Source organism: Sturnus vulgaris, unplaced genomic scaffold (genome assembly GCF_052056855.1).
Source record: "Sturnus vulgaris isolate bStuVul1 unplaced genomic scaffold, bStuVul1.hap1 Scaffold_85, whole genome shotgun sequence".
Taxonomy (NCBI): Eukaryota; Metazoa; Chordata; class Aves; order Passeriformes; family Sturnidae; genus Sturnus; species Sturnus vulgaris.
Genome location: NW_028276736.1, coordinates 235,329 through 261,168, shown reverse-complemented (window position 1 = coordinate 261,168; position 25,840 = coordinate 235,329). Strand labels below are relative to the sequence as shown.

The 25,840-nt window shown below is 51.1% G+C and overlaps 2 protein-coding genes across 2 annotated transcripts; one reads left to right on the top strand and one right to left on the bottom strand.

The window, feature by feature from the left end:
• The first annotated feature begins 9,779 nt into the window (after positions 1–9,779).
• On the top strand, positions 9,780–10,720 carry LOC148217339 (olfactory receptor 14J1-like). The gene has a single exon (XM_088158689.1). The coding sequence runs from the start codon at positions 9,788–9,790 to the stop codon at positions 10,718–10,720; it is 933 nt and encodes a 310-aa protein (XP_088014815.1). The 5' UTR covers positions 9,780–9,787.
• A 13,749-nt stretch (positions 10,721–24,469) lies between these two features.
• Positions 24,470–25,402, bottom strand: LOC148217338 (olfactory receptor 14A16-like). Its single transcript, XM_088158716.1, has one exon. The coding sequence runs from the start codon at positions 25,400–25,402 to the stop codon at positions 24,470–24,472; it is 933 nt and encodes a 310-aa protein (XP_088014842.1).
• Positions 25,403–25,840: the final 438 nt, after the last annotated feature.

Here is a 25,840-nt window from a genome sequence, read left to right as displayed (position 1 = left end):
GCCCGAGCTCCGCCGCTCGGCAGCGCGGCCGCCGGCCCCGAGCCGCCGCTGTCCCGTTCCACAGAGCGAACGCCTGGGGCTGCCCGGCCCGGGGCGGCTGAGGGGCGCTCGGGGGCCGTTCCTGGCCCCGGGCCGAGCGCTGACAGCCGCGTCTCGCCGGCAGGGAAGGCGCAGCAGGGCCTGAAGGAGCGGTACCGGCTGGGTTCGCTGCTGGGAGAGCGGGCGTGGGCTGAGCGCTGCATCCCTGATGCAGAGCATCCCGGGCTGGCTGAGGGGTCCCAGAGCCCCGGCACGGCCCCAGCCCCACTGAGATCGTGCCCCTGGAGATCGTGCTGCTGGCCAAGGTGTCCTCTGGGTGTGCTGGGGTCATTCGGCTCCTGGAGTGGCTTGGGTTGAGGTGCCCAACAGCTTCTTGTTGGTGCTGGAGCGTCCGGAGCGGTGCCAGGACCTCTCGGGTTTGCAGGCAGAGCGGAGATTCCTGCTGGAGCAGGAGGTGCAGGAGCTGTTCCAGCAGGTGCTGGAGGCTGTGCACTGTCCTGCTCAGGGACATCAAAGCAGAGAACATCCTGCTCGACCTGGCCACTGGGGAGCTGAAACTGATCGACTTTGGCTGTGGCACCTTCCTCCAGGACACAGCCTACACGCAGTTTTCAGATGAGCCCTCCCAGGGGATGCTCCTGGGCATCTCATGGCTCAGCCTGGGTGTAGCACCGGGGCTTCCCCCTATTGCAGCCGGAATGGGATCAATGCTTGAGCCAAATTGATTTGGGTGTGGGTGTGAGGGGGGCCAGCTCCCGGTCCTGCTGAGAGCCTTCATCACCTACTCTGCCCTGGGCTGGGGCTGGAGCTGAGGCAGCCAGGCTGACAAAAACCCCATGGGGGTAGCAGAGAGGGGGGTCAGACCTCATGCCCCAGCCGGTTTGGTGTGCAGGCAAGGAAAGGCTTGAACTGCTCCTCTCTCCTTGTTTGCCTTGGCTTATTTTGGGGACCATGCAGGTGGGGAGAAGAGTGGGTTTTCTCCACCTCTGGGTGGGGTTTTCTTTTGTATGTCATGGTTGTGCTTCCCTGGGGCTTCTGCTGCCCTCTTCCAGCACCAGTGGATTCTTTTCCAACCCCGAGTTTGTACACAAGTCCCAGGTGCTGGCGAGAGGGCAGTGGGTCACACCCTGTGCCACTGGGGCAGCCCCCACATGCCCAGGGATGTTGGGAGCAGGCTCTGGGAGCAGCAGCATCCCCCTGATGAACTCCATCTGGATTCCATAGGAGCCCTGTCCTACAGCCCACCAGAGTGGATCCACCACCAACGCTACCATGGCGAGGCAGCAACGATCTGGTCCCTGGGCCTCCTGCTGTACCACCTGGTCATGGGGAAGCAGCCGTTCAGGAGGGGCCAGGAGATCATCTGGGGATGGATCCTGTTCCCACGAGGGCTCTCTCAAGGTGGATCCTCATCTCTGGGCACAGGGGGAATACCAGTGCTGGGAGACAGCAGCAGGCTCGTGAGCATCCTGCTCTGGCAGCTGCTGAGGAGGTGGCACATGTCCTGCTCTCCTCCAAACAGAGAATCCATGGGGAAGTTTAGGCACAATCCTGGGCACACCCAGCATGGCCTGGGCACAGGAACGGGGGGACAACTTCTCCAACTGACTGGTGATTTCTGGTTTCTGTCTTCAGAGTGCCAAGATGTTATTAAGAGGTGTTTGTCCATGCAGCCCTTGGACAGGCTGTCCTTAGAAGATCTTTTCTGTGATCCTTGGCTGCAGGGTGTTCATCTGCCCTAGAAGATGGGGGAGATTCACGGGCACAGTTGGATCCAGGAGCCTGGCAGGTAACAGCTACGGTCAGTGGCAAAGCAAACCAGACTTTGGTCTGTTTTTCGTCCTGCATGAAGCTCTGGGCAGGGATCATGAGAAGGGAACACGCAGCTCTTGGGCTGGAGCTGAGCTGGAGACCTGGTGTGGCAAGCACTGGTGGCCACCATCCACCCTGGGTTTGCTTGTCTGGTTCATTGATGGCTGGGGCCCTGGGCAGAACACTGACAGCCTGGTCTGGCCCCCAGGGAAGGAGAAGGAGCCCCTGGAGAAGCTGTACCAGGTGGGGCTGCTGCTGGAGACACCAAGGACAACCTCAATGATGACAATCTCTTCCTCAGCCTGGCCAGCTGAAGATGATGGACTTGGATTCTGGCACCTTCTGCACAGATCCACACCCAATTTGTGGGTGAGTCCACAGCCAGGGGGATGCTCCCAGATCTGGGCACAGCGTGGCCTGGCCGGGCACCAAAGGTTCCCCCCTTTGCTGGGGCAGATGCAATGAATTCTTCAGTGGCTGCCAAGCTGCTTTTTGGCTCTGGGCAGTTTCTGAGGGGCTGGATGTGCCATGGCTGGCTGCAGGCTGGGCACAGTCCTGCCCTCCTGCTCTGTGCCCAAGGCAGCAATGATGGGCAGCTTTGGGCACCGCTCTGGGCACGGCCAGCATGGCCTGGGCACGGCGGGAGCTGGGACAAGGGGGACAGGAGCCTTCAGCTGACGGGCGGTTTCTGGTTTCTCTCCTTGCAGCCGGGCTCTGCAGATGCTGAGGCTGCTCTGGGCTCTGCCAGGGCTCTGCTGGGCTCAGCCCTGGGCACGGCTGGGCCCACTCTGCCCTCACATGGCTCTGACAGCTTTGCATCAGACAAACCCATTCCGAGCACAGCACCTGAGCTTTGTGCTTCTGCAGGTGAGGGAGACTCTCCTGCAGGCCAAGACATTGCAGTTAGGGACACACATCCAGTTGGCAAGAGCCCAAACTCTCCACAGTCCCAGCTGAACACCTGGATCTCCACAGGTTGTTTTGTTGGTCCCACTCTTCATTCCTTCTTGGCTGCAATTGTGCAATTGCACTTTCTTTTTCCTCTAGAAGTGCCCCGAGTGGACAAAACCTGGCGAGTGGGCCGTGCTCCTAAGGCAGTGCAGTCTGGAGCTGAGGGATGGAGAATTGCCCTTCTGCACTTCCAAACCAAGCAAAAAGCCATAAGTGAGACTTCTTTAAAAAAACCCTGATAATTTCAAAGGTAATGTGGAGCTCATTCACAGGGTGAGAAGGAAGGGCATCTTCTAAAGGATTTGGGCTGTGACAGAATTGAGATTCCCAGTCCTGCTTGGAGCTGGCAGAGCACAAAGGAATTTCTTCTTGCTTCCCACCAGTTTCACCACAATTTAAAATAATAATATTGGAAACAAACCCCAAAATCTTTTTAAAAAAGGTTACTGAGGCCAGTAAGATGCATCAATGCCAGCAGCTCATTTACCAAATCAATAAATGAGTTTTCTGTTTCAGAGGATCTGTTACCTCTTAATTCAACGTTAAGCCAGAAAATTTTTCACTGCACACTTGGGTGTTTTTATCTTTCACATTTTATAGAGTTTTTTTCCTTTTCTTTATCGTTTTTCTTTTCCTTTAAACAGAAAACATGCCATAAAAAAGGAGTGTCCTTTGCTCCTGGTTCCCATGAGGAGCAGCTCCTTCCCGCTGGCTGAGCTGCTCAGGCAGAGCCCGGCAGCTCCTGGCCCTGCAGGGCTGAGGCTTTTCCCCATTGCTGGGCAGAGACTGATGGAGCAGCACTGCTGAGCACAGTGGACACACAGAGGGACCAGGAGCAGCTGCCTTTGTCCACCTGGAGCTGCAAGGGCCAAACTCTGAGCAGACAGGGCTGGCAGAGACTCACAGGCTCCTGTTTGCTGTGCTGCCCCACTTGTGCCCAGCCCAGCTCTGTGTGGGGCAGAGGGAGAACAAGGGGCAGCTCCCTCCCAGCCCCCAGCGCAGGGACCCCTCTGGCCCCGGGGCTTGGGGCACTGTCAGCACCCACTGCTGCAGCCACCGCCTCTGCTGGCACTGACAGCAACCCCCAAATTGTGGCTGATCCCGAGGGAGCAGCAGCAGGGCCTGGATCTGATCCCTGACTCTGGGGCAGGGCTGGACAAATGACCCCCACAGCAGCAGCAGCAGCAGCAGCACATGGACCTGAGTTTCAGCACAGCCCCTGCCACTCTTCCCTCCCGTGTGCAGTGGTGTCACAGCAGCCTGGGCCACCTGGGAGCCCCCAGGGCCAGCAGGGACTGGAGATGGCAGCCCTGGGCTCCTGGAGGTTGTGCAGGGAACAGAGGTGGGGACTCCCTGTCCGTGTGGAGCTTCCAGATGGAAAAGGCTGCTGTGAGCAGGCAGCTCCAAGGGCACAGAAAGGAGGGGCTGGAGCCCCTGATCTGTGCCAGTGCCACAGTCCTGGGCAGCAGCCACCGAGCACAGGGGGAACAGAGGGCACAGCAAGAGGGACAAAACCAGTCAAGGTCAGAGAGTGGGAAGAGCCAGAGCTGGGAGCAGGAGCAGCTGCTTCACTGCACCCTTGGAGAAAGCTCTTGGCTGGTTCAAAGTGCTGAAAGGTGTGAAGGGCAGGGAGGAGAGCACAGCAAACAATGCTCCTGTTTCCACAGCCTCCCCTCTCAGTGTCCCAGAAGGAATTGGATGAACTGTATTCTTCTCCCTGAGCCATCTCGTTCAGCATGAGCAGCTCAGCACCAGGAGCTAAAGGAGCTGAAGCCTTAGGCCACAAGAGCTGACCAAGAGGGAACTTTTGACCAAAGTAATGCTGCCAACATGGACCTAACTGAATGCAGCAGATGGAATCCTGGAATTATAGAATCCTTTGTGTTGGAAAAGACCTCTGAGCACATGGAGTCCAGCTGTTCAGCCAGCACTGTCAAGCCCAGCACTAAACCCAGTCCCTGAAGTGCCAAGGCCTGGACAACAGGCCCTGGGCCAAAGGTGACCTCTGGATGAACCTTCCAACCAAAGGTTATCCTTGTATTAGCAAATATACATGGTCATTAGTGCTGTGATAGATGTATCCACTCACGAGTGAAACATGGATTGACCTTTGTGCATTTAGAAACCAGACAAGGCCATGAAATCTGACATCTGGCCTTGTTTGGGGCTGTATGGTCAAAGTCAGCTCCCTTGGTTCCTCCTTGAGCCCTGGCCAGGCTTTGGGAGGAGCCCAAGAGGAGAATGAAAGCAGCTGTTCCTGCACTAGAAGTGCTGTCAGTTTGTTTATTCAGCACTGTCAGAGCTGGGCCCTCTCACAGCGGGGTTGGAAGCCTCACCTGTGGCTGGAGGCACCTGCAGGAATTCCCAGTGTCCAGGAGTGGCTCTGCAGTCCTTGGCTGTGACAGCTTCCCCAGCTGATGTGTGCACCTGGCTGATGGCAAAGTCTGAGGGTGACTGGTGCTGTCTCTTAATCCCTGCAGGCAATCTTTGGTGCTGATGGTTGGCTGCATTGCTGAGCTTCTCCTTTTGTGATTCTTTGCTGCTTTGAACTGCAGTAAATGACACTGATTGCTGAACTTGTGCCTGTGTCTCTGCTGCTGCCCCTGCCCACTGCTAAAACAAAGCTGGTGTAGTCTGGCCAGATCACCACAAAATGTTACTTTTAAATGTAAATGTAAGGAATCAGTCTTGTCTGGAATTCCCAGGTATAGGGAAAACCTTCCCTAGAGTTTGCTGGCTCTGCAGTGGGCTGAGGTTGGAGCACTGTGTGAGCAATGGGGAAGGCAGCTGAAAGAAGCTGAACCCCTGGATGTATTAAAATATGGAAAAATGAAAAGAACTCATGAGTTTGGAAAGATGAGGATGAATTTTGTTAACAGCATCCCAGAAAAAGCACCAACAGAGGGAACAATTGCTGTCAAAATGCTCCTGCATGTAGCAACAAAAAAGGTTTTTAATCTTAACTTGGATTCATTTGTGCAAAAGAAAGAGTAATAATATAATAAATAATTATATATATATAATATAATATAAAATTTATGTATATACTTTCACATATATATAATGACATTGTAAAATAATGCTCCAAATAGTAATTTTTTAGCTTTGACTGCTCAGGGATGTAACACTAAATACCCTACTGAAAATGATTGGCCAGGACACGAATATCACTGGTAAACTGTGAGATTTTATACAATGAATGAAAGAGGAAAGGATGAAATTGGCAGTTTTTACAGGGTTTGCTGACACTAGGATGTGGAATGCTTTATTTCTGTGAAAAATACAGTGATTAAGACTGCTGGGTTTCTCATATACCAGACTACCCATAAGCTGCATCATTCATTGAACAGATGAAGGGGTTGTTAAAAGAGCAGTTGAACAAACGAGAAGATGGGAACCTGTCCCGATAGAGAAACCATCTCCCAGATGTGCTCCCTACCCTTAACAATGGCCCCACTGGGAAATGGGAACCCCCTGGATGTGCATGGCTGCACCCAGTTTGCAAATACAGCCAAGGACAGTGACACTGTGACTGCCTGGGAAATTATTCCGGGTGTGATGGCCCCTGACAGGGCCACCCCAGAGGCTGCAGGGCTGGGCCTTCATGCATAGGAATTAATTAGGATAAATCAGAAGCAAGTGAGAGTTATCAATACTGGAACAGTGATTCAGATTCCTCCAGGACACTTTGGTTTTGTCAGGAAAATTAATCCACAAACACCAGAGGTTTATGTCCAAAAAGGAGACAGAGGAGTCCTTTTTGCTTTATTCGAATAAAGGGAGAGGCCATGGGACATTCCCCTGGGATCTCTCACATTTTTGGAGGACGCAGCCTCCTTTTTATCCTATTTTCCCGGCCCCATTTCCCTCTCTCTTTCCCCATTGGCTGAGGTACTTGAGAGGCACAGACTTCCCGGAAAGCCTGATACCTGAAATTCCTCTCTAATGTATAACCCTCCCTTTTAATTTTTAATTCTTATAGAATTCATAGTTTTCCCCCCGTTGCTTCTTTCATCTTTCGATATCCAATTTCGTTTATCAGCAGCCTTACAGTTTGTTTGTAAAGGCAAATATCTCTTTCCATTCATCAATCAGTGGAATCCATCCCATTGTTTCTTTTATCTCTCAGTGCTAGCCTTATCTACAGGCTGATCCACAACTCATTTGTAGACAAATTCAACATTCCTCTCAGTTTGATGATTGCTCACTCAGTCTTGGCCTTGAAATTGTTCATGTCATGGAAGGAGGAATTGGTGCAGATTATTAAAGAGAAATTAAAGTAATTCTGCTAAACAGAAGTGAACAATTGGATTATTCAACCCCATATTCAATTGTGGAAGAGTAGCACAATTGTTGATATTTTTTAAATACAGTTTTTAAAACATCTGTGAGAAAAGGACATCCAGCTCAAATCACTGCTGTTGATGGAGATAAAGGGTTTGGATGCACCAGTCCTAATAATGGAGCCAGAGTGTGGGTGCAGAGGCCCAATGGCCCTCCCAGGCCAGCTGAAGGAACAGCTCTGGGCAAAGACAACACTGTTTGACTCCTGAAACCTGGCTGAGAACAATGGGAATGTGTCCCTGCAGCCAAGTGTTCTGTGCCAGAACAAGTGGATGTTATGGGATATTGTTTTACAGATCCTGCCAGACCAAATCTCCCTGTTTGCCCCAACAGCTCTTTGGAAAATGATCCACGGGGCTCCATGTGAAGGCTGATGTGACACTGAGGATGTGGAATTCCACACGAATTCCAGCCAGGAGCCTGGGTGCCCTCAGGGACTGGGACCTGGCACCTCTCCAGCCAGAGGGGAAAGGACCCCACCAAGCCTTGTCAGCCACAGACAGCACAGTAGAGCTGAACAGCAAAGGACCTTGGGGACATTATTCTGGAATTAAAAAGGCATCAGCTCTGTGGGCAACAGAATTATTGTTCCTAACCCAAATGAGACTGAGGAAAAAGAATGAAGAGCCGTGTCACTAAAGAACTAAAATCTTGAGTATCTCAAAGTATTAATGAGCCCCACTGAGTGTCAATACAAAGCTCTCAAGGGACTCAATAAAGCAGATAATTGGAGCCATGATTGCATAAACTACTGAAAGAGTTGGTGTCAAAAGGGAAACTCCATGTACCTTAAAAAAACTGAGTACCTTGAAGCATTAATGAGCCCCACTGAGTGTTGTTACTGACAAAGGTTCTCAAGGGACTAATTAAAGCAGATAATTGGAGACCATGATTGCACGAAGCTCTCAGAGACTCCAAGGCAAAAGCCAAACCCAAACCTTAAGAGTCTCAAAGTATTAATGAGCCCCACTGAGTGTTAATACAAAGCTCTCAAGGGACTAATTAAAGTAGATAATTGGGGGCATGATTCTATAAACTACTACTATAAACTACTAAAAGAATTGCTGTCAAAAGGGAAAGACTTGACATTTCTTTGTCCTCACCTGTCATCTCTGCCTCGAATTTCCTGCTCTAACTGGAACCTGGGGACATTTTCTCAGTTGTGTCCCTCATTGGGACCCATTAAAACTTCAAGAAACTACAGCATTTTAATTTGAGTTCTTGAGAAGGTTTTGGAACACTCTCTCAGGGAATGATTATGATGTAAACATTTAATGAACCAAGAGATTCATTAAAGTCCTTGTGCTGTGTCTGTGCTGCTGAGCTGGGCTGGGCTCCTGGCACAGAGGCAGCTCCCAAGGTGAACCAAGAGAAGCTTCAAAAAGACATTTCTGCTGAGGAGCAGCTCCTCTGCCAGCCCAGCAGGGCTGAGGGCACTGCCTGCAGGCACTGAGGGCACAGGAGCCAGGCACAGACAGGCTCAAGGCAATCAGGACTGGGAAGACATTGAGCTGAGACTGCACTTGGGGAAACATCTTCACAGCCCTGGACACGGTGAGTGAGGATGAGGATGTGCTGCAGAGGGGGCTGCCCTGGGCACCGTCAAAGGGACAGGGCAGGACGGCTCCTGCTGCCAGGGACGGCTGCAGGGGCTGAAGCTGGGGCTGCAGCCAGGGCTGCCCAGGGCTGTCCTGCAGAGCAGCTCCTGCAGAGCCCTCAGGGCTCTTGTGCCACCTGCCAGGGACAGCTCTCAGCCTGTCTGGCAGCTCCCCATGGGCTGTGGGGAGAAGTTGGAGGTGCAAGGAGCCACCCCCATCAGGGCAGATCCCTCCTGCTGTGGAGATGGTGCTGCATGGCCAGGGCTGCTCTCAGCTTTCTCCTCAAGGCAAGGCAAAGGGGCTGTCAGGTGTGTCTGTGTCACTGACACTCCTGCACTGTCCCCCTGGGCATCAGCACATCTGCCTCCCATCTCCCTCACAAAGTGCCTCCTCACCCTCCTGTGCCTCCAGACAGCAGCAGCAGCACCTTGGCTTGCAGCATCTCAGTTTGTGTGAGCTGCCCTTAAGGCCCTGCTGGCAGGGAGATGGCCCTGGGCAGTGCCCTGTGCTGGGAGGGGTGTGCAGGGCAGAGCTGAGCCCCCAGGGCTGGGCTGGGCTCTGGCAGCACTGGCAGGGACAAGGCGTGGATAGAGAGAAACAGCTCCCAGTAAGCACAACTCCAGGCAGCAGAGAGCAAGAACAACCCTTGGTTTCCCTCTCTCTATTTTGAAATTAGATCATTCAAAAAGGCTACTTTATTTCTCTAGAATATTTAAATGCCATCACCCTGAGTTAGAGGGAGGTGTGAAAAGCAAGGAGCAGCTCTGTGGGACTAGCAGGACTGCCTGCACTGGGGCTCAGAAAGCCCTGTCTTCCCTCTGGGCTCCTCAGTGTTCAGACTGAGAGCACTGCTGAAGATAAGGCAGTAACAAATCAGCAGCAAAAGTCCGATCTCAAAAATGAAATTTTACGGAAGTTCCCCCACAGGAAGAGTAGTAGCTTTGAGAGGTTTCCAAAATTAATTGCACATGATTGACTAGAAGGAATCTGTCTTAGCTTGTCCATTTTTTTTTTCAACAGTCCACAATGCCTAGAATGATGAAATGTCCAACAGCAGCTCCATCAGCCACTTCCTCCTGCTGCCATTGGCAGACACGCGGCAGCTGCAGCTCCTGCACTTCTGCCTCTTCCTGGCCATCTCCCTGGCTGCCCTCCTGGCCAACGGCCTCATCATCAGTGCCGTAGCCTGTGGCCACCACCTGCACACCCCCATGTTCTTCTTCCTGCTCAACCTGGCCCTCACTGACCTGGGCTCCATCTGCACCACTGTCCCCAAAGCCATGCACAATTCCCTCTGGAATACCAAGAACATCTCCTATGAAGGATGTGCTGCACAGCTCTTTTTTTATATGTTCTTCATGTCAGCAGAGTATTCCGTCCTGACCCTCATGTGCTACGACCGCTACGTGTCCATCTGCAAACCCCTGCACTACGGGACCCTCCTGGGCAGCAGAGCTTGTGCCCACATGGCAGCAGCTGCCTGGGCCAGTGGCTTTCTCAATGCTCTGCTGCACACAGCCAATACATTTTCCCTGCCCCTGTGCCATGGAAATGCCCTGGGCCAGTTCTTCTGTGAAATTCCTCAGATCATCAAACTCTCCTGCTCTCACTCCAACCTCAGGGAATTTGGACTCATTGCAGTTAGTGCCTGTTTAACACTCATTTGCTTTGTGTTCATTGTTTTCTCCTATGTGCAGATCTTCAGGGCTGTGCTGATGATCCCCTCTGAGCAGGGAAGGCACAAAGCTTTTTCCACCTGCCTCCCTCACCTGGCTGTGGTCTCCCTGTTTCTAAGCACTGCAGTTTTTTCTCACATGAAGCCCCCCTCCATCTCTTCCCCATCCCTGGATCTGGTGGTGTCAGTTCTGTACTCAGTGGTGCCTCCAGCTCTGAACCCTCTCATCTACAGCCTGAGGAACCAGGAGCTCAAGGCTGCAGTACAAACACTGATGACTGGATGGTTTTGGAAACAATAAACTGCTGGCCAATTTCTGCAAATCACTTGTAATAAAGGTCATCTTTGATACTTCCTGTTGGTTTCATTTTGGAGCTTTTTTCCCTTGTTTTAGTTTTTTTTTCATATTTTCCACAAAAAATGTCATTGTGTGTGTTATTTCTCATATTTTGTCTCTCCACCTTTGTTTCAGCCCCAGACTATGTCAATGAGGAGCTGGGCTCTACGTGGCTTTAAATGAACTAAAGGATTGTCAGTTATTCACCACTCCTCAGGGCACCATTTGTCAGTTGTGGTTACTTCCTTTAAAGAGCCAAGCAGCTAATAGTTGCTATAAAGTTGTTTATTGCAAAGGCACATCAGTCTCAAAAGGCAAAGAGTCACAAGCGTTCAAGTCCATGCTAAAGTTTTGGTATAGAGTCCTAAATAGGTAAAGTCCCAGTCAGAAGCAGAAGCTGCTCCCAAAGGTCCTGAAGGGCCGATGTTGCTGGGGCAGCTCCTGTCTTCTTTGGGTTATAATGATGGCCGTGAGGAGAGAAGTGAGAGGGCAGGAACAAAATCAAAAGGCAAGAAGCAAAAGGTGAGTCTCTCCCCAGTGCATAGATTCTTATATCCAAACTTCCCAACAAGCTAAAGACACAAACTCAAACCTAGTTCTAGTTTCTTAGCACAGCAGCTATGTATAAACTACATATATGTTCCATCTTGTTCTATCTTAAAAAATGTAAGCAATATTCTTAGTATAGTTTTATTATGTCTAAAACTATGTTCCTGGAGCCTCCACAGAAACACTTGTATCTAAGGCTATATTTTTCAACCCTCACTAGAACTCATGCTTCTACACTGGTCTCTGAGATCTTTACTACCTAAAAGCACTTAAAACTTATTCTTACTTATTCTAAAACTTAAACTTACACCTCTACTTTATGTGTGAGTGGCTTAATATACTTGAATCCATCCAAAGGTTTTAATTCAATCCCTGCACCCTGAATTCTTCAGAGAGACTCTTGACTTGCAGACTTCAACATCTGTTGTCTAGTCTGGTGTGTGATCAGAGGGGGGTCAACATCCTCTGAGTCTGCATCCTCATCCCTTTCCTGTCTTTTCTGGGGAGACCTCAGCAAATCGTCTGCCAGATCTTGTTCCTGGGCCACAGTCTGGTAAACCTTATCAGATTTTGTGCATCTTTGCCCTATGCTACACACTGAACAACACTGCTTGAGCTTTCCTCTCTTAGCCTTATCCTCCTTCTCTAGGGTCAATACCAGAGGGTCAGATGGAGCCCTGAGCCCACAGTCCCTCTGCCATTCGGGGTGATTTTGAAGGGAGAAATCATATCTGCATATGATACCTCTATCCACTTCCCTTCCCTCCTAAGAAATAGCATGAGCTGTAATAGCGTGTTAAAATCCAAAGTTCCACTGGGTGGTCACTTCACTCCATTGTCCAATTTATATAAAGGCCACCAGGCCTTGCAGAATCTAATAAGGTCTCTCTTGTTTCTGTGCCTCCGTGTGCAGCAACGTTTTTCCAATGTGCAATAACACAGCCTAATGGACTGGCCTCTTTACTTTGTCCAGTTCTCATTCTCTTCTCCTTGTCTTGTCTTGTTTCCACCTAAACTTTTCCTCGTACAATTTCACTGTTCTTTCCCAGTTTTCTTCCCACACACAACCCCAATTTGCAGGCACCCAATGTAACTTTCTACACACTAGCTTCAGAATTTTAGGTTCAACACTGACTTGGTTAGGATAGTTTTGCAATTCACACTTGGGGCATACATCCTGCTGGTTATTAGAGCAACAATACCAACGTCTTTCACAATCTCTACACTGTAATAAACCCCACGCCAGATGCCTTGATCCTCTGACAGCTCTAAATCTCCCACAAAGACAAATTATCCTGTTCACCCCCTCTGGAATACTCAGAATCCCTACTTCAGGTTGTTCCCAGTCCAAGGTTACCAATCTCCCTGCAGAGGTTTCTTATATCCCTCCTAGACAGACCCGTTCATTCCCTCTTCTTATCCAATGACTTATTGGATCAAGATATTCCCAGGGATCAAGTCCAAACCACTGTTGTGGGGATACTCCTTCAATTTGTCTATCTACTCTTAAAACAAACACTAGCCACTCTGTCTTCAATCACAACACTCCTCCCTTCTCACTTGCACTCACCTCACACTGACCGCACTCCTTTGCTTTTCTCCGGCTGCCTCAGTCGCCCGAGGCTGGAAAGGCACATAGAGCTCCACACTCACTCATTCACTCACTGACACACTCAACAACTCAACATGTCCCGAGTTAACAGTCACACAAAACAGCAGCAAAATCAAGGGTTCATTCAACTCACCCCTAGAGTCACTAGAGGGCTGCTCTATCAGCTCAGTGAGACCCCTCTGTCAGTGGCGTTATCAGCCGGGGATCGACCCCTCTCCCTCTGTCTCTGGCCCCCTTGGCCAGCAGCTTGCAAGCCCACTGAGACTGTGCTGAGTGTCAGACGTCTCTGTACGACTCACCAGCAGCCCTGGTATAAATATTTATTACATATTGTTTTATCCGCACTGCCAGCAGGTCGTTGTCTGTCCCCGCGGTGAGTGAGCCAAGGTTCAGGATCCCTCCAGGAAAAAATCCCGGGGCACCCCTCAGGGTGTCTGCCCTGGTGGTGCTCCCTCAGCCAGACAGATCTCCTGGCTGGCTCGCCAATAATGAAGCACAGAAAAACTCCACAACTCGTACAAGTTGAAAAGTAGGTATGAATAATTTATTCAGCACTGAGGTGCATGGGGGATAGCTCCTTCAAAAACATGCACACCTTTGGTGACTTGTGCCTCTCTTTCTATTCTCTACAAGTTAGAATTGCACAACGCACCTAATACATATTCATTTCCTAACCCTGCCTGTCCCCTCTTGGTATTATAATTAACTCCACGCCTCTTTGTGACTGCACACTGCTCCTTGTTGGTCGCTCTGGTGGTCATCTGGGGGTCCTTGGGATGAAGTAAACAGTCTTCTTCTCAGTTGAACTTTTCACCTTGCCTTCTTTGCACATGTGTATTAGCTTTTCCTCACCTTCCAGACCTTGATACCAGTTTTCACTTGCTCAGGGGTCTGAGGAAACCTCCTTATATGGAAGAGGCCTCGTTCTTCCACCCTGTTTATGCATTCTTGTTCCATCTTATCTTGTAGCCTTGCTCTGTTCTCCTGTTCTTGCAAAGACAATGAACATTAAGCATTCATAGAATCATGTCACCCCCCTTCTAGTTAAAGCATCCTCCTGTATTTTTAATCTTTACACTTTAATTTTAATTTTAATTTCCCCCTGTTTCATCATGAGGTCCCCACAGTGTTCCAGTGATCTCCATAGAAGGAAAGAATCAAGCCCCAGTGGTGCAGGGGCAGTCACAGGAGGACAAGGCCAGCCAGACTTGACAGTACTGGCAGATTTTGCCTGGGGGCAACCCTTGGATCTACAGTATTTTAGAGGTGGAATCCCAATTTCAGACATGGGCACATGGAGGACATGGATGGTTCTTTTCGATAGGAAGGAAAGCACAGAACACCGATGTTTCAGGGACAGATGAAAGGCAGACATCAGAGGCCAAGGCTAGACAGGCCTGGCAGGTTTTGTCTGAAAGCAACTCTTGGATTTAAGGAATTTCACAGGTGGAATCCCAATTTTGTCCGTTTCTGTGTAGATTAGAAGGATGGTTCTTTTCCATTGGAAGGAAAGCACAGAGCCCCAGCATTTCAAAGGCAGATGAGAGGTGAATCCTGGAAGGCAAAGCCAGCCTGACCTGTTTGTCCTGACAGCTTTTGTCATGGACCAATCCTTGGATATATGGAATTTGGGAGGAGGAATCTCAATTTTGACCACAGACACCTTGAGAAGGACAGTTCTTTTCCCCTGGAAGAAAAGCCTGGAGCCCCAGTGTTTGGAAGGCAGGGGAGAGGCAGCCCCCAAGAGGCCAAGGGCAGCCTGACCTGCCTGTGCTGGCACCTTCCAGTTAACATGCCTTGGTTCCATGAGGCCCTGCAGGGTCACAATGTTCCCCTTGCTTCTGTAGTGGCACAATGGCCCAATGACACCATGAGGTCCTGCAATGTCACAATGGCTTCATGCTTCCACAGTGCCCTGATGTGTCACAATGGCCCCACGGCTCCACGTGCCTTCTCTGTGTCACAATGGCTCCTCTACACTACAGGCTTCACAAGGTCAGAATGAACCCTTGGTCCTTGGGGCCCTTGAGTTTCATAAAGCTCTCCTTGATTCTATGAGGCACCAGAGCGTCAGAATGGTTCCATGAGATTCCAAAGTGTCACCATGGTCACTGTCAGAGGCTGGATGAGATCAATGTCCCAGACACCTGGGGATGAGCTGTCAATCAGTCACACAGTGGGGTGGTGCTGACCCAGGCTCTGATTGCCCCAGCAATCACAAGTCCCACCTGGGGGAGGCCCACGAAGGCCCAGGGGCTTAAAACACAGAGCAGGTGCTCAGCCCATGGTCCATACCCTGCCTTCTCCTGGGGTCTGTGTCTCACCCACACTGGAACCCTCGGAGCTGGGAGCCATGTGTGTGTCTGTCTATAGAGCTTCTGTCCTTCTGTCTCTCTCTCTTTCCTCTCCTTCTACTGGTCTTTATATGGAACAGTTTTGGGCACCTCAACAATCTAAGTGTTTAAAGGTTTCTTGATTAAATAGGCAAATTTAATGAAATTCTGGCTACGGTAAGTGTTTTATGTTGACTAGGATGTTGTATTAAATCCTTTTCCAAAGTTCCTTGATTTTTTTATACTTTAAAAGTAAAATTTTATGTATTTTTGACATCTAGAAAATATCTGATTGGGGATTCTCCTGTGCACCAAACTCAAGTAAAGGAACCTTTGGTCACCCCCAGCATTTCAGTGTTCTGGGGTGTTCCAGCCCTGCAGGCTCACCATGGCCTCTTGTTTCCATCAGGCCCTGCTGTGTCACACTGGCCCTTGGTTCCATGAGCATCTGGAGTGTCACACAGCTTGATGACATTTGTCCTTGCTGCCCCTGCCATCCCACTGCCCCAGCAACAGCCCCGAGCCACCTGTGAGGGACAGGCCCTGCTGGGCCAGGCCTGGGCTCAGGCCTTGGCCTTTCTGCTTCCTCCACCCAGCCCAGGCCTTGCTCAGCATTGCAGTTCCCTGCTCACAGCCTCGGGCTCCTGCAATCCTGGCCTCAAGGATCTGCTCTCACCACTCCCTGGGGAGCCTTTGGCACTCCCTGCCCTCAGTGGGGCCACTGATGCTCCAAGGGACTTGGAGTTTTGCTTCTGACTCCTTGAGCAGCTTCTTCAACCTTCTCTCAGTGCCTGAGGGTCCTGGACTCAGCCCCAAATCCACTGTGAGGATGATGAAAATACAGAAAGCCTTCAGGAGCTCTTTGTCTTACTTCAGGGCTTGTGCAGCTCATTGGAGTCAGTTTGGAGTTCTGTTAAAGAGAAGATTTCAAAGTGAGCCTTATCACTTTTTTTCTTTAATCAAGTGAGTATTTTGTTTCAAATTACAGTTCAGAGAAGAGCTGATAGAAGCGTTTCCCAAGTGATCTTGATGCTGAATGTCTCCTTAGGAGGTGTGGGCACACAGAAGAATGAGCCCCTTGCAGGCTGACCCTGTTTGGACAACCTGCTCCTCACCCCCAGCCTCACCATGTCTGACATGGCCCAGCTGGGACTGACATCCCTGTGCCCTGCAGCAGAACCTTGTCCCCTGAGCTCTGCAGCTGGGTGTCCCAGCCCATTGCACCATGTCCCACCTGCTCTCCTCAGGGCTCTGCCTGCACACAGGCCCAGGAGAAGTTTTCCTGTTTGTGAGGAAAGAATGGAAAAGCCTGAGCAGATTTCCTAAATAACAAGCCCCACTCAGGAGCCACATGCTCAGTCCAGGCTGTCTGGAATGATGTCACCTTTCTACAAGGGACAGTGTTACCAGCAATGATCTCTGTAAGCAGAATTCTGAGTCTTTCAGCTGAATTCTCTGACCCTGTCCTTTCCCTGGGTCTTTGTTCTAGATGGAAGCTGCTGGTGCCACCCTCACCTTTATTCTCACTTTTGAATGCAGACAGATGTTCCCAGGTGTGTTAAGCAGGATTTGCTCAATATTTATGCAAAACTTTTGTGTTCTGGTGGAGCGAAGGGACCATTTTGACACTGAGGGGGTAACATGGAAGCAAGGAGTCAGTTGTGACTCTGGGGTCCCATGGAACCAGGGCCATTTTTGCTCTGCAGAGCCAACACATCTGCTGGATATTTCCTGATTTCGAGAATCAGGGCTTGACACTGAAATTGTAGAGAGTCTTTCATTGCCAGCTGGGACACATGGTGGGGATACTTCCTCCAAACCACGTGTACCTGGTCAAGACAGGTTCCAGGTATAAATACACATTGATCCCACAAGCCCACGCCTCCCTGCCCACCCATCTCCACCTTCTCCTGCTTTGTATTATAATTAGCTGTCACACCTCCTGGAGGTTGTGTTTGGTGGTCTTTGGGATGAAGGCTGTGTGTCTTCCTCAGTAATTGCTGTTTGAGCTCTGCTTTTGGGCAGTTGCAGTGGAGGTTTGGCTCTCCCTCAGGTCAGCTTGTCCCACTCAAAACCACCTGGCTGGTCCTGGCTGGTTTCTGGAGCCACAGGTTTCTGCTTTGTTGGGTTTGTACAATAGCTAGGTCTTGCTTTGCTGAGGTTTTGCAATATATCTTCATGTTTTTTTCCTGGTACCTAAGTTCCAATGTGGTTCATTACCTACTGTTTCTGCTATGTGTTCTATTTCTCCTCCACTTGCTTAAGCATATTATACGCTTTTAAAATTTTGAATTTTCAAAACCATATATGTTCCCCATCTCATTTCCCCCCCTTTTCTTCTAAATGATGCAAATTCTTTTGCTTTCTAAGATGCCTATCATATTCTCTCTGACTGTCTTTACCTAATTGATTCGATAACAGGATAGGCATTGTAGCCATTCTTTGTGACTGTTTCAAATTCCAGAAAATCATAACCAAGAACAAAACTTAAACTCATCAGAACTAACAAAACTACTATCAGATGGCACAATCAGTGTAGAAACCCTGTTGCAGTAGGAGACCACCCAAAAAATACATCCCACCAGTGGTGAGATGTGTCTCCCTCCAACCTTCTATGGTCTCCTTATAGTCTGTCTCATGGTGTATCGTGATCAAGATCTTCGTTCCCATACGTCTAATTTCTTTAAGAATTTCCTGAATATCTCTGTTTTAGTAGCTCTATAACTAGAGTGAGATTCATTCTTCTGGGCACAGACAATACATCCTGCACAGTTGTCATGTTTGCCTTTATATACTGATGTGATACAACAGGTGCCCAATAGGAGAAATTGCACCCCTCAATTTTGACCAAGTTACAAATGCACAAATCAGATTGTGTTTCCTTTATAATGAGCTCATCCACTATTATGGTGGGGCATGCTGTTCTGAGGCATACACAACCCTGATCTATATATACCAGCAAGGTTGTCTGGTTGACTGAATGGATTCTGAAGAGACAGATGCTTTGTTGTGTATCCAGGCAGATATCTCGGTCATTGTTCACATTTCCTTCACATACAAACCTCAGTTGTTTCTTGTGGCACACAGCTCTATGTTAATAATCTGCCACTTGCCTTTAACCTCTGTGCCCACGTTCTGTGTTCAGATAGATGTAGCACAGTTCCTTCATGGTTTAATTCTAAAAGCCTTATTTTCACATCCCTGTATTTTAAACCTGAATTCAGAACAGTTAGTGACGCATGTGTCGCAACATTCAGTACCAATTTGAATGGGTTTTATAAGTCCCTGATGGAATCCTTCCTGAACAAATGCAAATTTGCATCCCCAGACATCTTTCCCTGTCCAGACAGTTGTGTTTGATATTTGTAACACCTGCCCCAGAGACTTAGGAGAGTCAAAGTCAGAAGCTTTCCCCTGACACATATAAATGCCAGTCCCATTGTATATAGGAGGTCTTGCACACATGTCTGCCATAGCCATGGCTATGATCATCAGAGCCACGGCTTTTCAGCTTGTACCTGCTTGATTCTCCATGGTGACTGTGAAGCCCTTTTGATTCCAGTGTGATGTATCTGTGCTGCTTGTTCTCTGATCTTGATGGCAGTGAAGGAGGTGAGGAGCACCTGGTATGGTCCTTCCTACTGTGGTTCCAAAGTCTTTTCTGTGAGAGACTTCACATACACATAATCTCCAGGCTGTGCATTATGTACTGGTCCATCCAATCCCCTACACCAGCTTCTTTATACGTCTCCTGATATTACTGAGTTGCTTCCCTAGGGCCACCATGTATTCTGTTATAGTTTCTTCCCCTATTTGTGCTGATGTTCCCTTCTGTATTGCATAAGGTTGCCCATACAGGATCTCAAAAGGAATCAGCCTTTCCTTTGCCCTTGGTTTTGTTGGGATGTGTAAAAGGGCTAAAGGAAGGGATTGAGGCCAAGGCAGATTGACGTCCTGTCCTAATTTAACAATTTGCTGTTTGATTAAATGATTCATCTTCTCCACTTGTCCACTTGACTGGGGATGATATGAAGGGCTGGAAGGAGGATGTGGGGACCTCCAGGCTTGTCAGCCTGACCTGGGTGCCTGGTGAGGTGATGGAACAGATCGCCTTGAGTGCCATCACAGGGCACCTCCAGGATGGCTGAGGGATCAGAGGCAGCTCTCTCAGCCTGGCCCCAGATCAGAGGAGTTCCAGCCCTGCAAATGTCCATTGCGACACTGCAGGGCTTCATGGAACCAAGGGTTGATTGTCTCCCTGTGGAACCAAGGAGACCCTTGTGACACTGGAGTTCCTCATGGAATCAAGGGGCCACTGTGACACTGTGAGGCCCCAAGGAGAACATTGTGAGACTGTGGGGCCTCATGGAGCCATGGAATTCCATTGTACCACTAAGGGTCCTCATGGAACCAAGGAGAGCATTGTGGCATTGCAAGGGCTCATGGAATCAAGGAACCCTTGTGATACAGGGGAGCCAAGTTTCCATTGTGACATTGTGGGGCCTCAAGGAACCAAGGGGCCATTATGACACTTCAGGGCCTTGTGAAAGCAAGGGGATCATTGTGGCACTGTGGGGTCTTGTATAGCCAAGGGCCAGTGTGGCACTGCAGGGTGTCATGGAAGCAAGGGCCATTTTAAAGCTGCAAGGCCAAGCAGATCATTGGGACACTGTGGACCCTGATTGAACTGATGAGAATATTGTGACACAGTGAGATCTTATGGAAACAAGGATCCATTGTGACACTTTGGGGTCTCATGTAACCAGGAGTCCAATTGTAACGCTGCAGAGCCAAGGAGATCATTATGACACTACAGGGTCTCATGGAAGCAAGGGGCCGTTGTGACACTGCGGGGCCTCATGGAACTGAGGGTCTATTGTGACGCATGCTAAAAATCGGAAAAAATAATAACTGCTTAACACCAAGGGAGCAGTAAGAAGCAGCATTCTTTATTCAGCCAGAGGCACAAGGGGGGATAGCTCCTCCCAAAGATGTGCATGCTGAGTACAGGAAAGTTCCTGCTTACAGACTGTATTTTACATACCTATTCAGTGTTACACAGAAAAACCTTACATAGGATAATCCTTTCCCTGAAATCATCAACATATTTTCTCTCCCCTTCATAGATGTGTTCTTCTGTACTGGGGGTCTTCTGTACTGGTGGTTGGTGATGCCACAGTCACACCTGACTGCCTGGTGAATTGTTTAAAGTTGGATCAACTGGAGCTGGTCGCTTTCCAATTCTCCTTCTCACACAATGGGCATTGTGCAGTTCCATGGGCCAGTGGTTTTTGAAGAACAAGCATTGTGTGTGCTCCCCAGGTGGAGATGGTTTTTCATCTGGTAACACCCCCCATTTAAGGCTTGTGAAGCTTCTCTTCTCTTCAAGCCTTCCTAATCCTCACATCAGTGTCTGCTGGAATTCAATCCCCTCCCCATCTCACAGCAGCCCTGCTTTTCCCTCCTCCAGCCTTGGTCTCCAGCACAGCCATGGAGGCTCTTTGATCTCTTGAGTGTTCCTGCAGCCACCAAGGCCAGCAAAGCTCTGTCCTTGCCACAGCCAGCCCTGCCCAGCACAGGCCATGCTCAGCAATTCCTTGTGTGTGCCTGGCCTTGCTGTCAGCCCCGGCAGCGGCTCCATGGCCCCTTTGTGCCGCGCTGGCCCAGCCATGGTGGCCCAGCCCCTGTGCAGGCCCAGCCCAGGACAGGAGCATTGCGGGTGGGAATGGCCTCTCTGCCGTGGTGCCCACAGCAGCCCTGGGGCTCTGTGCCCCTTTGCCTCCCTGCTGGGCAGCCTCTGCCAGCTCCTGCCCAGCCCGTGGCACCTGTGGGCCTGCACTGACAGCCCTGCCCCGGGCTCTGCTGGGCTCTGGGCCAGCACAGAGGCCGGGCAGGGCTGGCCATGGCCGGGAACAGGCCCTGAGCCCCGCAGGAGGATGGAGCTGGGCCACAGCCAAACTCAGCCCAGGCCAAAGCTGGGCTCAGCAGCCAGGGCTGGCAAGGGCTGGGGACAGAGGCTGGCAGTGACAAATGTCCTGGGCCCCCTCCCTGCTCTGTGCATGCCACCAAGGGCACAGAGCAGCCTCCTCTCTGGGCCACTTGCCTGTTTGCAATGCCTTCCCCAGGCGCTGGCCCTGCCCCACAAGGCCTGGGCTGAGTCCTGCCCCTGCCCGCTCAGCCAGGCTGACATGGACACTGCTGCTTTCTCTGGCAGGCTCTCTCAGGCCAGCCCAGCTCCCTGCAAGCTGTGCCAGCTGCCCTGAGCTCTGTGCAGCACCAAGGGCCTCTCCCCAGCACAGCCCAGCCGGCTCTGGCCCCACAGCTCTGCTCAGGCCAGGGGGCTCTGGGCAGTGGCCCCACGGCCTCAGCCCCTGCCAAGGGCACAGCAGCAGCTGCAGCTGCGAGAGGACTCAGCCCCAGCCATGGGGAAGGTGCTTGGCCAAGGCAAAAGGAGGCTCCCTGCGTGCCCTGCTCCCCTGTCCCTGAGCTCCTGAGAGCTCTGCAGCCCCTCCTGCCATGCCATCTGCCCAGGCCAGCACAACAGCCCCGGCCTTGGGGCCCTCCAGAGCTGTTCCTGCTCCAGGCCCAGGGCCCATCCCAAAGCTGGGATTCGGCATTGGAATGAGCTGCCCAGAGTGAGTGCGTCACCATCCCTGGAAGTGTTTCAGGAAACACTTGATGTGGCATTGAGTGCCATGGTCTGGGTGACAAGGTGGTGTTGGGTCACAGGTGGCACTTGATGCTCTCCAAGGTCTTTTCCAGCCTGGGTGATTCTGTGATGGCTGTGACACTGCAGGGCCCTGGGGCAGCAAGGGGCCATTGTGACAATGCAGGGCCTTGTGGAACTGAGAGGACCAGAGTGACACTCTGTATGACATGGCACCACACAGCCAAGGGGCCACTGTGACACTGTGGGGATACATGGAAGCAAGGAGTCCATGGTGACACTCTGGGTCCTGGTGGAACCACAGAGGCCACTGTGACACTGCAAGGCCTTATGGAACCAAGGGGCCATTGTGCCACTGCAGAACCAAGGAGAGCCTTGTGAGAGCCTGGGGCCCAATGGAATCAAGGAGCCATTGTTCCATTGCAAGGACTCTGGGAACTAAGGGAACAACTGTGACACTGTGGTGCCCCATGGAACCAAGGGTCCTCTTGACACTGCACGATCTTGTGTAACCAGGGCTCCATTGTGACACTGCAGCAGCAAGGAATTCATGGTGGCATTCACAGAGGTCATGGAACCAAAGCTCCATTGTGACACTGCGTGGCCCAAGGATCCAAAGGACTTTGGGACACCAAGCAGTGTCATGGAACCAAAGGGACATTGTGACACTGAGACACCTCATGGAATCATGGAGATGACTGTGACACTCCAGGGCCTCATGGAACTGTGAAGACACCAAACTGGGTTTGAGTGTTGATCTGCTGTAGGGTAGGAGGGCTCTGCAGAGGGACCTGGACAGGCTGGATCCAGGGCCCAAAGACAACAACAAGAGGTTTAAGAAGACCAGGTTTCAGGTCCTGCACTTTGACCACAACAACTCCTGCAGTGCTACAGGCTGGGGACAGAGTGGCTGGACAGCAGCCAGGCAGAAAGGGACCTGGGGGCACAGATGGACAGCAGGCTGGACATGAGCCAGCAGTGTGCCCAGGTGGCCAACAAGGCCAATGGCTCCCGGCCTGGATCAGGAATGGTGTGGCCAGCAGGACAAGGACAGTGATTGTTCCCCTGTGCTCAGCACTGGTTGGGCAGCACCTCGAGTGCTGTGTCCAGTTCTGGGCCTCCCAATGTAGGAAGGACATGGAAGATCTGGAGAGTGTCCAGAGAAGGGCAACAAGGCTGGTGAGGGGTCTGGAACCTGCAGACAATTCCTGAAGCACTTGAAGGATGATCCTGCACCCCAAGGGATCTTCCCATGGTACCAAATCGTAAACTGAAATGAGGAGTGGGGCCAGAGAGGGAAGGGCAAACAGAGATGGGTGTTTAGAGGGGAGGGGATGGGGATGGGCAATAGGAAGAAATTTGGATTTGGAAAGAGCAAAGAAAGCAAAGGTGAAGCCAAGGAAATGCTCAGGGCGGTTTGGGGGTGGCTGCCAGGCAGCCCTGGCTCTGAGCAACAATGCCTGCAGTGGGACAGGAAACTCACAGCTGATGGGAACAAACTTTCTGGCTGACTTCAGAGGCCATGACAACCCTGAGTGGTTTCCCTGCCGTCCCCCAGCCCTTGCTGGCCCCAGGGGCTGACGGCATTTGTGCTCCCTCAGCTCCATGTCCCCACAGCAGCACCATGGGGGTGCTGAGCCTGCTGTGTGCAATGCAAACAGGGGCTCCTGAGCCAGTGCTGCCGTGTGTGTGCCTGCAAGGATGCGGCTCCTGTGTGAGCTGGGGGAGAGGCCAGGGCTGCAGAGGGGGGATGTTGTTGGCAGGTGCATGAGGACGCTCTGGGACGCTGCCCTGGGGTGTCCAGCGCACTGGGGATGGATCAGCCCCTGCTCTGCTGCTCCTTGCCAGGGTGTCCCCCTTGCAGGGAGCTTGCAGAGCACCAGCCATGCTGTTTGCCCCCAGCCTGCCCATGGCCAGCCTGGGGCTGCTGTCGGGGCTTTTCTCTGCTCAGCATTGGGCTGGCCAAGTGTTGTAGAGAGAGCCTGGCCAATGAGCCTGGAGCCCCCAGGCCCTGGCCTGAGGTGTCAGCGCTGCCCCAGCAGTGCCCATGGCCTGTCCCTGCTGCAGCCCTGGCACTGCCACCCCCAGGGCTGTGCCCAGCCCCGAGAGCACTCAGGCCCTGCAGCAACACGAGGGCCAGGAGGGCAGCGGGGCAGTGGCACGGGAGCAGCACTGGCAACACCAAGTGCTGCTGCTGCTGGGCACAGCTGCTGTGCCAGCACTGATCTGCCCCAGCTCTGCACACAGACATTGCTGCTGCAGCTGCAGAGAAGGGAACAAAAGGGACATCTCTGGAAAAAACTTTGCTGGGAGAGAGATCCTTTATTTCCTTTAAAGCCACAGAGAGCACAGCTACTCATAGACACAGTCTGTGTGTCACATAAAAGGTGGAAAAATAGAAAATGTGAAATGGCAGAAACAATGTCATTTCTTAGTGGACAATATCAAAAATCGAAAACAGAGGAAAGAAAAGAATAAACCAACAACCAAACCCAGCAGGAAAAATAAATTATGACGTTTATTGTAAGTGATTTGCAGAAATTGGCAGAAGTTTACTTTTTCTGGAATCGTCCGGTCACCATGCTCCACACTGCAGCTTTGAGCTCCTTGTTCCTCAGGCTGTAGATGAGGGGGTTCAAGGCTGGAGGCACCACTGAGTACAGGACTGACAGTGCCATGTCCAGAGATGGAAAGAAGACGGAGGGGGGCTTCAGATAGGCAAACATGATAGTACTGAGGAACAGGGATACCACAGCCAGGTGAGGGAGACAGGTGGAAAAGGCTTTGTGCTGTCCCTGCTCAGAGGGGATCCTCAGCACAGCCCTGAAGATCTGCACATAGGAGAAAACCATGAACACAAAGCAACCGAAACCTAAACATCCAGTAACAGCAAGAAGCCCAAGTTCCCTGAGGTAGAATTTGGAGCAGGAAAGCTTGAGAACCTGTGGGATTTCACAGAAGAACTGGTCCAGGGCATTGCCATGGCACAGGGGCAGGGAAAATGTATTGGCCGTGTGCAGTAGAGCATTGAGAAAGCCACTGGCCCAGGCAGCTGCTGCCATGTGGGCACAAGCTCTGCTGCCCAGGAGGGTCCCGTAGTGCAGGGGTTTGCAGATGGACACGTAGCGGTCGTAGCACATGATGGTCAGGAGGGAAAACTCTGCTGAGATGAAGAACACAAAGAAAAAGAGCTGAGCTGCACATCCAGCATAGGAGACGTGTCTGGTGTCCCAGAGGGAATTGTGCATGGCTTTGGGGACAGTGGTGCAGATGGAGCCCAGGTCACTGAGGGCCAGGTTGAGCAGGAAGAAGAACATGGGGGTGTGCAGGTGGTGGCCGCAGGCTACGGCGCTGATGATGAGGCCGTTGGCCAGGAGGGCAGCCAGGGAGATGGCCAGGAAGAGGCAGAAGTGCAGGAGCTGCAGCTGCCGCGTGTCTGCCAATGGCAGCAGGAGGAAGTGGCTGATGGAGCTGCTGTTGGACATTTCCTCACTCTGGGCATTGTGGGCTGTTAAAAGAACACATTGACAAGTTAGGAGACATTTCCTTGAGTCAATCCTATACAATTAATTTAGGAATCCTCTCAAAACTGCTTCTCTTCCTGTGGGGGAACTTCACTAAAAACTTTTATTTTTGAATTTTTGTTTCTGCTGCTGAGTTACTGCCTCATCATCAGCATTTTTCTCAGTATGAATGCTCAGGAGCCCAGAGGGAAAACAAGGCTACGTTTGACACAGTGAAGTCTGACCATCTGGGCCCTTACAGATGCACTTTGCTTATAATATCTCCCTCTAATTCAAGGTGATCGCACTTCAAATGTGCTGGAAAAATACAGTAGCCGTTTTGAAGGCTCCAATTTCAAAACACTTTTCTCTAAACTCTTTTTTTGCTCTATTCTGATCAAGAGAGAGAAAGGCATACTA

Coding starts and splice junctions, on each gene's coding strand:
- LOC148217339 (XM_088158689.1), top strand. CDS start 9,788: ATGTCCAACAGCAGCTCCATCAGCCACTTCCTCCTGCTGCCATTGGCA.
- LOC148217338 (XM_088158716.1), bottom strand. CDS start 25,402: ATGTCCAACAGCAGCTCCATCAGCCACTTCCTCCTGCTGCCATTGGCA.